Below are 12,883 nucleotides of genomic sequence, written 5' to 3'. Positions count from 1 at the left end.
TAATGCGGAAGACATAAACTCATTAAATAAAGACCAATTCATTAACTTCAAAAATTCAACATCTATTATTCCCCAAAATCTGGATGTCATCATCACAAGAACATCTACGATCAAATGACTAAACTAAGAGTATTCTAAAAGCTAAAAATACATAAGAAGCTAGTCCATGCCGGAAGTTCAAGGCATCAAGACTTGAAGAAGAAGATCCAGTCCAAGCTAGAAACATTAGCTCACCCTGAATTTCCGATGTAGTAAGACTGGCTTGAATTACTGTTGAGTTAAAGACGATGGCACGTTTGCTGCACTCCACAAATAAACAAGAAGAAAACATAAAAGTAGGGGTCAGTACAAAACACGGGTACTGAGTAGATATCATCGGCCAACTCAAAATAGAAAACAATATATACCAAGTAATATCATAAAATCAACTATGATACTCACATGTAGCAACAACAAGCACTATATAATTAACAATTTCCGTCAAGTTCACACATGAGGACTCAAGCCTCAACACCATACTCATTTGGGAATCATGTACATTAGATTGAGTATATTAACATCTTTCAAGATTCATTATCTTTATTTCTCTTGTGTCGGTACGTGACACTCCACTCCCTCATATCCATTAATCCTCTTGTGTCGGTACGTGACACTCCGATCCCCTAAATCTACGTGTCGGTTCGTGACACCCGATCCCCTAAATCTACGTGTCGGTTCGTGACACCCGATCCCCTAAATCTACGTGTTGGTTCGTGACACCCGATCCCCTAATTCTACGTGTCGGTTCGTGACACCCGATCCCCTAATTCTACGTGTTAGTTCGTGACACCCGATCCCCTAATTCTACGTGTCGGTTCGTGACACCCGATCCCCTAATCTCATTCTATCAACTCATCAAGCCTTCTTCCTTACCAAGGCATCATCATTAAAAGAGATTAGGTTTTTATCAAGATTTGGGATTCAGTAACTTCATCATGCTTAACATAATCACAATTATATAATCACGTTCATGCATGCATACAATTAAGCACATAGCAGGGTTTACAATACTATCAATACATATCATTCTCTATTAAGAGTTTACTATGAAAGCATGAAAACCATAACCTACCTCCACCGAAGATTAGTGATCAAGCAAGCAAATCTTCTTCAAAGCTTTGTGTTTCCCCTTCTCGATCGACCCTCTCTCTCTCTTCTTGTTCTTTCTATTTTCTTTATTCAAACCCTCTTTCTTTTATCCTAATTAGTATATAATTAAGAATAAAATATGACAATAATAACCCACTAATTAACTTAAGGTTACCTCTTTTAACCCCCAAGTAATTAGACTTATTAACATTAACCCTTTAACTTTATAATTAAAGTAGGAATAGTCCAAAACGTCCCTAAAAACGTGTAAAGAAATCCGACCCAGACTGGAAGTTCGCAGTCTGTGACAGCCCATCGCGCCTGCGACGGTCCATCCTGCTGCCTGTCACAGAGTTCAGAGACTCAATTTCTCTGAAGAGTCTGTGACGGTCCGTCACACCTGTGACGGTCCGTCCTGCCATTCCGTTACGAAGTTCAGAGAGTCGATTTTCAGTACCCAATTTCAGATTTTCTAAGTGTTTTGAAACGAGACCCTGCGACGGTCTGTCGTGCCCATGACGGTCCGTCTTGGGGTCCGTCGCCTCAGCCTGTTTTTCCAGAAATAAAATCTGCTGCTCAAAACGACTAAACAGGTCATTACAATAGATACCAATTTACCCATCGTTCGTCCCCGAACGATCACTAGAAGGAAAACAAGGGCGAAAAGGAGTACCTGAATCTGTAAACAGATGTGGGTATCTTTCTTGCATATCTGCCTCCTTCTCCCAAGTGGCTTCTTCAACGGGTCGATTCTTCCATTGAATTTTGATGGATGCAATCTCCCTTGATCTCAACTTGCGAATTTGTTTATCTAGAATGGCAACAGGCTCCTCCTCATAAGTCAAATTTTCATCAAGCAAGACTGAATCCCAACGAATAATATAGTTTCCATCCCCATGGCATCTTTTCAACATCGACACATGGAATACCGGATGCACTCCGGACAGCCTTGGAGGCAAGGCTAACTCATAAGCCACCTCTCCTACTCGCTTAAGTAATTCAAAGGGACCAATGTACTTTGGACTTAGCTTACCCCTTTTACCAAGCCGCATCACCCCTTTCATTGGCGAAACCTTCAACAAGACTTGTTCACCCTCCATAAACTCCAAGTCTGTAACCTTCCGATCTGCATACTCCTTCTGTCTACTTTGCGCCGCTAGACGCTTTTCTTGAATAGATTTCACTTTATCTAACGATTCCCTCAGAAGGTCAGTACCCCAAGGTCTAACCTCGAATGCATCAAACCAACCAATGGGGGGCCTACATCTCCTACCATACAATGCTTCAAATGGAGCCATATCAATGCTTGAGTGATAGCTATTATTGTATGAAAACTCCGCTAAGGGTAAGAAGCTATCCCAATGGCCACCAAACTCTATCACACATGCGCGAAGCATATCCTCCAACACTTGAATCGTTCTCTCAGACTGACCATCGGTCTGAGGATGGAACGCAGTACTAAGGTCCAACCTAGTACCTAATTCAGCATGCAATGTTCTCCAAAACTTGGAAGTAAACTGCGTATCTCTATCTGATATGATGGATAGTGGAACCCCATGCAACCGAACAATTTCTGAGATATAGATTTTGGCTAACTTCTCTGCATTGTAAGTCACCTTGACCGGAATGAAATGAGCAGACTTAGTTAACCTATCAACAATCACCTAGATAGAATCATACTTACCCATCGTCTTTGGAAGACCAACCACGAATTCCATTGCGTTTCTCTCCCATTTCCATTCCGGAATGGGCATTCTCTGAAGTGTTCCTCCGGGCCTTTGGTGTTCATACTTTACTTGTTGACAGTTTGGACATTTGGCAATAAAATCCACAATATCACGCTTCATTCTACTCCACCAAAAGTGTTGCTTTAGGTCACGGTACATCTTGGTTGCACCCGGATGTATCGACTACCTTGAACTATGAGCCTCTGTCAGAATAGTGTTGATCAAATCATCGACGCGGGGTACGCATACCCTTCCCTTGATCCTCAAAACACCTTCCTCATCGATTTGTGCTTCCTTAGCCTCTCCTAGCAATACCTTATCTTGGATTCTGCGCAGTTTCTCATCATCAGACTGTCTTCCCTTAATCTTTTCAAGAAAGGAAGATCTTGCCTCCACACAAGCCAACAATCCTCCCTTCTCATTTACTTCTAACCTCATCAAGTCGTTAGCTAGAGTCTGAACCTCTCTAGCCAATGGGCGTCTAGAAGCTTGCAAGTGAGCTAGACTTCCCATGCTTCCCGCCTTTCTACTTAAAGCATCCGCTACAACATTCGCCTTCCCCGGATGATACAAGATAGTGATATCGTAGTCCTTTAGTAGCTTTATCCATCTCCTCTGTCTCAAGTTCAAATCCTTCTGAGTAAAGACATACTGAAGGCTACGATGATCCGTGTATACCTCACACTTAACCCCATATAAATAGTGTCTCCATTGCTTTAATGCAAACACTATCGCAACCAATTCCAAATCATGAGTTGGATAGTTACGTTCATGCACTTTTAATTGCCTCGAAGCATAAGCAATCACATTCTTCTCTTGCATTAGTACCGCACCTAAACCAGAATAGGAGGCATCATAATAAACAATGAAGTTCTTACCCTCTACGGGCAAGGTGAGAATGGGTGCGGTAGTCAACAAAGTCTTGAGCTTCTGAAAGCTTTCTTCACACTCATACGATACAAATGGGACATTTTGCTTAGTCAAGTTCATCAGTTGGGAAGCAATAGAAGAGAATCCCTTGACAAATCGGCGGTAGTAGCTAGCTAACCCAACAAAGCTCCTTATTTCTGACATATTAGTAGGTCTTACCCAATTCTTCACTGTCTCAATCTTAGAAGGATCAACCATCACTCCATCCTTAGAAACCACATGCCCCAAGAAGGACACTGCATCTAGCCAAAACTCACACTTAGAGAACTTGGCATAAAGCTTTTTCTCCCTCAACAATTCCAATACCATTCTCAAATGCTCCTCATGTTCTTTCTTTCTCTTTGAGTATATCAGTATATCATCAATAAATAAGATCACGAAGAGGTCCAAATATGGCTTAAAAATCCCGTTCATCAAGCTCATGAACGCAGCAGGGGCATTCGTAAGACCAAAAGACATCACTACAAATTCGTAATGCCCATACCTCGTTCGAAAAGCAGTCTTTGGCACATCCGTTGCCCGTATTTTCAATTGATGATAACCGAATCTCAAGTCAATCTTAGAGAAGACACAAGCACCTTGTAACTGATCGAACAAGTCATCAATGCGAGGAAGTGGATACTTGTTCTTTATGGTTACCTTGTTTAGTTGTCTGTAGTCTATACACATTCGAAAACTCCCATTCTTCTTCTTCACAAACAAAACCGGAGCACCCCAAGGAGATGCACTTGGTCTAATAAAGCCTTTGTTTAACAACTCTTGAAGTTGGGCTTTTAACTCTCTTAACTCCGCGGGAGCCATTCTATAAGGGGGTATAGAAATGGGGCGAGTACCCGGTTCAAGGTCAATACAGAAATCAATATCCCTATCTGGTGGCATACCAGGAAGATCTGCAGGGAACACATCCAAAAACTCACGGACCACTGAAACCGACTCAATCGAAGGTACTTGGGTAGTGTCATCCTTGAGATGTGCCAAGAAAACTAAACACCCTTTACTAATCATTTTCTTAGCACGAAGAAAGGAGATGATACGCACCGGATTGGAAGTGTAGTCACCCTCCCACACTAAAGGATCTGTCCCAGGCTTGGCTAACGTCACAGTTTTAGCATTACAATCCAAGATCGCAAATTGCGGAGAAAGCCAAGTCATACCCAAAATTACATCAAAATCATCCATTTCTAAGATAACCAAATCTACATAAGTGTTGCTCCCCACAAAGTTCACCAAACAAGACCTATATACCTTTTCAACTACCACAGACTCACCCACCGGAGTAGAAACACGAATAGGCATATCAAGTAATTCACAATGTAAATTTAGACCATTAGCAAATGAGGAAGATACATAAGAAAATGTGGATCCAGGATCAAACAATACAGAAGCCATGCAATCACAAACCAGAAGATTACCTGTGATGACCGCATCAGATGCCTCCGCTTCAGACCGCCCAGGGAAAGCGTAACAATGGGCCCTATCGTTTGTCTGTCCTTTTCCCCTACCATGTTGTGATGTAGTGGTTCCAGTTTTCCCATCACCTCGGCCATTTTGGTGACCACCATTACCTCGACCACCACGTCCTCCAGAATAACGGCCTCTACCATGACCACCTCTACCTCTAGCCATTGGGGGTCTATAACTCTGTTTTGGACAATTCCTCCTAATATGTCCAGTCTCCCCACATCCATAACACTCTCTGGAGTCAAGCATAGGTCTCTCAGAGAAGTGTTGACCAGTCTGAGGTGGACCCCCAACTACAGTCTGTAGTGAAGACTGAATGGGTCGAACTAAGTAACCTCCGGAACCCTGTCCTCTAGAGTAAGAACCATTAAACTCACCTCCCTTTCGAAACCTCTTTGATGTCGATGCCATGGGGAATTTATATGGCTTCACTCCTTCCACCTCTACCACGAAATCTACCACCTCTTGGAAGGATTTTGCAGTAGCCGCTACCTGTAAGGCTGAAATCCGCAACTCTGACCTCAACCCCTTCACAAAACGGCGAATCCGCTCTTGTGGACTGAAACATAGTTGGGTGGCATACCGGGATAATGCACGAAACTTAGCTTCACATGCATTGACCGACATCCTACCTTGCTCTAGGCTCAAGTACTCATCCCTTTTCCTATCCCTCAAATTTCGGGGGATATACTTCTCCATAAACAAGCTAGAGAATGAGGCCCAAGTCATAGGTGGTGCCTCTGTTGGTTGACACTCAATATGTGACCGCCACCACATTTTGGCGTTCCCTTGAAACTGATAACTCACGAACTCAACACCAAACCGTTCTACTATACACATCTTGTGTAGTAGCTCATGACAGTCAACCAGAAAATCGTAAGCATCCTCAGATTCCGCACCCTTGAAGACTGGAGGTTTCAATTTCAAGAACTTACTAAAAAGTTCATGCTGATCATTTGTCATTATAGGCCCAGTAGTCAGATGTGGAAACGTGCCTATGTCCAATGAGGCATCCATACGAGGAGCCATAGTGGCCGCATGTTGTACCTCTGAAACCGGAGGTGTTGGTGCAGAAAACACTGGAGGTGCCTGACCCTGATCGGACAACTCACTAAGATAAGCGAGCACCTGATTTATCATCTCTGGGGTAGGCTGGGGTGGCAATCCCTCATTCTGCACTTGTTCATTTTCCCCATCCTCCCCTTCTCTTATTACCTCCTCAGTCGGTGGAGGAGTCACTGCCCTAGTATCAGATGGACTAGGTGCTCGTCCTCTTCTCCTAGAGGACGTCCTCCCACGACCTCTACCACGGCCTCTTGCCGCTACTCTTCCTCGAGCTACAGCCCCAGTGGCTGGCTCAGACGCACCCTGTCCCGCCGGTGCTGGTGTTGGTGTTGGCGTAGTCGTTGCTCTTGTTCTAACCATCTGTGAAATAGAGTGAAGATCGTCAGATACCAATTTGTATCACCTAGATACCAATTGGACCCAAGTAATAGCACGAAAGAAAGAAAGAAAGAATGGAATTCTCCTAAAGTCTTATAGCCTCTTAAAGAAAAGTAAAGGCGTCCCCTATCGTTCCTTAAGACTCTACTAGACTCGTTCTTGTGTGATGAGACCAACGAAACTAATGCTCTGATACCAAGTTTGTCACGACCCAAACCGGGTTGCGACTGGCACCCACACTTTCCCTCCTATGTGAACGAACCAACCAATCTAACCTTAACATTTCAATATAATATCAACAGAAAGTAATGCGGAAGACTTAAACTCATTAAATAAAGACCAATTCATTAACTTCAAAAATTCAACATCTATTATTCCCCAAAATCTGGAAGTCATCATCACAAGAACATCTACGATCAAATGACTAAACTAAGAGTATTCTAAAAGCTAAAAATACATAAGAAGCTAGTCCATGCCGGAAGTTCAAGGCATCAAGACTTGAAGAAGAAGATCCAGTCCAAGCTAGAAGCATTAGCTCACCCTGAATTTTCGATGTAGTAAGACGTGCTTGAATTACTGTTGAGTTGAAGACGATGGCACATTTGCTGCACTCCACAAATAAACAAGAAGAAAACATAAAAGTAGGGGTCAGTACAAAACACGGGTACTGAGTAGATATCATCGGCCAACTCAAAATAGAAAATAATATATACCAAGTAATATCATAAAATCAACTATGATACTCAACATGTAGCAACAACAAGCACTATATCATTAACAATTTCCGTCAAGTTCACACATGAGGACTCAAGCCTCAACACCATACTCATTTGGGAATCATGTTCATTAGATTGAGTATATTAACATCTTTCAAGATTCATTATCTTTATTTCTCTTGTGTCGGTACGTGACACTCCGCTCCCTCATATCCATTAATCCTCTTGTGTCGGTACGTGACACTCCGATCCCCTAAATCTACGTGTCGGTTCGTGACACCCGATCCCCTAAATCTTTGTGTCGGTTCGTGACACCCGATCCCCTAAATCTACGTGTCGGTTCGTGTCACCCGATCCCCTAAATCTATGTGTCGGTTCGTGACACCCGATCCCCTAATTCTACGTGTCGGTTCGTGAAACCCGATCCCCTAATTATACGTGTCGGTTCGTGACACCCGATCCCCTAATTCTACGTGTCGGTTCGTGACACCCGATCCCCTAATCTCATTCTATCAACTCATCAAGCCTTCTTCCTTACCAAGACATCATCATTAAAAGAGATTAGGTTTATATCAAGATTTGGAATTCAGTAACTTCATCATGCTTAACATAATCACAATTATATAATCACGTTCATGCATGCATACAATTAAGCACATAGCAGGGTTTACAATACTATCAATACATTTCATTCTCTATTAAGAGTTTACTATGAAAGCATGAAAACCATAACCTACCTCCACCGAAGATTAGTGATCAAGCAAGCAAATCTTCTTCAAAGCTTTGTGTTTCCCCTTCTCGATCGACCCTCTCTCTCTCTTCTTGTTCTTTCTATTTTCTTTATTCAAACCCTCTTTCTTTTACCCTAATTAGTATATAATTAAGAATAAAAGATGACAATAATAACCCACTAATTAACTTAAGGTTACCTCTTTTAACCCCCAAGTAATTAGACTTATTAACATTAACCCTTTAACTTTATAATTAAAGTAGGAATAGTCCAAAACGTCCCTTAAAACGTGTAAAGAAATCCGACCCAGACTGGGATTTCGCAGTCTGTGACGGCCCGTCGAGCCTGCGACGGTCCGTCCTGTTGCCTGTCACAGAGTTCAGAGACTCAATTTCTCTGAAGATTCTGTGACGGTCCGTCACACCTGTGACGGTCCGTCCTTCCATTCCGTCACGAAGTTCAGAGAGTCGATTTTCAGTACCCAATTTCAGATTTTCTAAGTGTTTTGAAACGAGACCCTGCGACGGTCTGTCATGAGGTCCGTCGCCTCAGCCTGTTTTTCCAGAAATAAAATCTGCTGCTCAAAACGACTAAACAGGTCGTTACAATATCTTTCCGTCTATTTTCACTTTAGAAGATTTTTATTGGATTTATTATAGACTTGTTAGATTAGGATATATAAATAATTAGTAATTTTTTTTATCTATGTAGAATTGTAAATTTCATCTAGAGATTCATGATAAATTAATGATAATTACTATTAATGATTATAATAAGATTTTTTTTAGAGAAATTGTATAAAGAAAACAAAAGAATAAAATAAATAAATAAAAAACCACAAGAAAGCCTAAAACATAAAAAAAAAAAACGAAAAAAAAAGAAAAGAAAAAATATCAGATTTAAAAAAAAAAGGGAAACAGAAAATTAAAAAAGAAAGAAAGAAAAGAAACATGAAAAAAAGAAAATAGAGAAATTAAAAAAAAACAGAAGATAAGCAGAATGAGAAAAAAATATATATAAAACAAGAAAAATAAAAAAATAAATGAAAAAAAAGTAACAAAAATTATTTTAAAAAAAGGGGAAGAAGACAAATTTTAATAATAATAAAATAAAAATAATGATAAAATAAAATTAAAAAAAAGAGAAACAAATTTTACAGTAAACAAAAAAAATAAATAATAAAATTTAAATTCAAACAAAAACGTGCAAAAAAAACGTGAAATAAACAAAAAAAAAAAACAGAAAAACGTAAAAAAAATAAAAAGATATAAAAGCATAAAAAAAATTTAAAAAAAAGGAAAATTAAAAAATGAAAAAATACAAATATAAATTAAAAAAAAGCAAGACAATTTAAAAAATAAATAAACAAAAGAGTAACAAAATTATTACAAAAGAATATGAAAAAAAAAGAGATAAAAAATCTATAAACTAATAATAAAAACAAAAATAATGATAAAATAATTTTTTTTTAAAAAAAAGAGAGAGAGAGAAACAAATTTACCGAAAACAAAAAAAAAACAAATATATAAAATCTAAAAAAAAATAATAATAAAAGCGTGTAGAAAAAAAAAGATAAAAAAATAACATTCATAATCTATTTATGATTTCTTGATAAAAACCAACTTCAAATCTTATAAAATTTTATTTTTTCTATTTTTAATTTAAAATAAATAAATAAATATATAATCCTAAATTAACTTGAACTCTGAATATCTATTCCTACACAAACTCTAATTCTTAGGAACCAGATATATTCTACTTATAATAACATTAAAAAATTAAAAACATACAATTATAAGCAGAAAAAGATATACGAATGTTCAACTTTAAAATTGATGGACGCACAAAAAAAATGAAGAAAGACCATTTAAAATAAATAAACCAATTTAAAATAAGTTTAGAATAAATCTGAAAATAAATAACAATTTTATTATTAAGTTAAATAATACAATATCCAAAAATTAAGTTAAGTCATATTAAAAGTCAATAAAGCGACCATGCTAGAACCACGAGATTTGAGGGGTGCCTAACACCTTCCCCTCGGTCAACAGAATTCCTTACCTGAATTTTTAGTTCGCAGACCAATAAAATAGAGTCAAATTTCCTTTTGATTAGGAATTTAAATAAGGTGACTTGTAACACCAAAACTCAATTCCAAGTGGCGGCTCTGAATAATAATTATCCCTTTTCAAAATCTCACTTTAATTGGAAAAACTCTTTTTCTTTCGAAACAATAAAAAATCAAAAAAAAAAAAATATTGAGAGGAAAAAAAATGGGGCGTGACAGTTATATGGAAAAAATTTCCTGTAATTATATCGGTCCATCAACCGCTTCTTTCTTAATTAAAATTTTTAAATTTGAACTTTGAATATGAATTTTTCAATAGAATTAATTCTTTCAAATGGACCTTATATAATATAAATTTAAAATAATTAAATTTTATATAAATATTAAAAATCGAATTAAAAATAAAAAAATAAAATTAAAGACCCATTTAGTCATGCGATATGGTATCATGATATGAAATAATGAGATGAAATTTAAGTTTTTTTTGGACATATGATATGAAATATTGGTGTTGTTTATTTTCTTATAAACATAAAACTCTCATAAGTTTTAAAACTATTAAAATAATCTCAATTGTTTATTCAATATTATCAAATCAACAAAAAATCATAAAATTATATAATAAATTATGACAAAGTTATTTGTTGGCTTTTTAAGTAATTGTTTCATCAATATATTTGAGTAAAAATGAAACACCTTTCATGAGCTCTTCAAGATTTTATTACTCAACAATTATAAAGTGTGAGTTAAAGTGACTATATGTTAGTGAGAATAATAAATATTATGTCAATGAGAATAATAAATTTAAAAAAGTAATGATGTGATCATAATTTTATTTACATGTGACTTAAATGGTTAGTAATTATAAATGTAGGGTTAGTTTAACAAAATATAAATTCATGGATCAATTTTTGTATTGAAACATCTCAAATCATGATATGAAACTTTTAGGAAAATATGATATCACATCTCATGATACAGAATCATGGGATGAAATCAACATAAAAATAACATGTTTAAACAGTTATTCTATCTTACGAAACCATATCGTGATATAATATTATATGACCAAACGTCTACTAAGTAGTCATTACCCTAAATGTGGCATTACAATAGAGATTGAGAACTATTTATTCTTGATAGGCTGGCAAAATAGGCCACTGTGACATGCATAGATTGCTATATATCTTTGTAAGAGCAGATTGAGACTTATAATCATTTATTCTTTAAATGCAAATTCTCCAAAAATATGTGGAATACCCAGAAAATGCATAGCAAGACAGCTAAATCTGAGATAGTCAGAACAATAATTATCATAAATATATTTCTTAAAAAATTATAAATCGATAATTAACTATATTATTTTTTAAATATAATATTTTAAAAAATGTAATACGTAGTGACTATAATTAATGATAACGATAAATTAAAAATTAAGTATAAATTATCTATAAAGTTCATAAAGTGAACAAACATTATTGAACATCTATTTTAAGTATAATGGACAAGTATTATTGAATGAAGGGAGTATATAGAATAACCATAACCGCTGTCTATGTATGCATGATAATATATGGCAGGATATGAATTTTAGGTACATGATTATGCTTTGAAAAATAAAATATATACATGTGAATAAATTAACAAAACATAATTTCAAATAATAACAGATTCAAAATTTAAAAATGGCGAATAGTTTTTTTCTAAAACATAAAGTCCAAAAGGGTTTCTTACTCAAAAGAGTTTTGTGATGTTTTTATAGTCACTTAGTAATTGAAAGACATATATAATAGGCTAGTCTCCATATATTTTTTCCGGCAAATACAAGATAAATTAGTTAGCACCTACCAAGATTTGAACCATCAACAAAATTCTTCAATAAGAACTTTTGGATTACACATGCTCATGAATAAATTATATCAATATTTGAAGATTTTTTTTATACACATATAAAGTTTTCGTCGGAATTAATGATTGCTCGAATATTCAATACACTGCACATGGATCCGTCCCTGATTTCGTGGGAGGCAACAATGTATATTTTGTGAAGAGGTTTCTCTCCAGTATACAAATCTCTCCAATTGATGTAGTGCATGTTTAATTTAATAACATCTGTCAATTTTAAAATCTAATGATTCATATTATTTAAATAAAACAACCTTTAAACCATGGTTGAATAATATGATCTCTAGTTATTAGTTCTTTCTCTTCGATCTTTTTTCTTCTTCAGGAAATAACCTTCCTCTCTTTACAGTGCAAAAAAAAAATTACGAAATTCATTTTTTTGGTTCTTTTCTCACCATTTATCAAAAATTACTTTTTACTTTTCTAAAACACTATAGTAAAAACAAATAACAAGATCCAAAGTATGCATTTGAGCTATAAATTATACAAATTCAAGTAAGAAGACTGGATTGATTTCGTTCAATGGTTGTTTAGACGGAAATGATGTTCTAAAGAAGCTTGTGTCTTCTTTGAATGGGTAAAAAATTATTTTCAATTTGGGTTTCACCATAATTGTGAGGGTGTAAAAAACAGCAAAATTGAGTAGTAAATAAAAATGGTGTTTGCTTTTTGTTGCAAAATTTGTTCGATGGTTGTTTAGACAACGAATTATGATGATGTCTAAACAACCATCGAACGAATTCAATTCACTATTCTTACTTGAATTTATATAATT

At 36.2% G+C, this 12,883-nt stretch overlaps 1 protein-coding gene across 1 annotated transcript; it reads right to left on the bottom strand.

Moving 5' to 3' along the window:
* Positions 1 to 2,791: 2,791 nt before the first annotated feature.
* LOC138340643 (uncharacterized) lies at positions 2,792 to 12,404 on the bottom strand. Its single transcript, XM_069292561.1, has one exon. It carries the CDS (start codon positions 6,669 to 6,671, stop codon positions 3,039 to 3,041), a length of 3,633 nt encoding a protein of 1,210 aa, XP_069148662.1. The 5' UTR covers positions 6,672 to 12,404; the 3' UTR covers positions 2,792 to 3,038.
* Positions 12,405 to 12,883: the final 479 nt, after the last annotated feature.

This window comes from Solanum lycopersicum, chromosome 12, assembly GCF_036512215.1.
Source record: "Solanum lycopersicum chromosome 12, SLM_r2.1".
NCBI classification, from domain to species: domain Eukaryota; kingdom Viridiplantae; phylum Streptophyta; class Magnoliopsida; order Solanales; family Solanaceae; genus Solanum; species Solanum lycopersicum.
The sequence above is the reverse complement of the archived record's forward strand: the minus strand, read 5'-3'. Positions and strand labels throughout refer to the sequence as shown.

Bases quoted from the DNA above. Each gene is read 5' to 3' on its own strand.
- LOC138340643 (XM_069292561.1), bottom strand. From the start codon at position 6,671: ATGGTTAGAACAAGAGCAACGACTACGCCAACACCAACACCAGCACCG.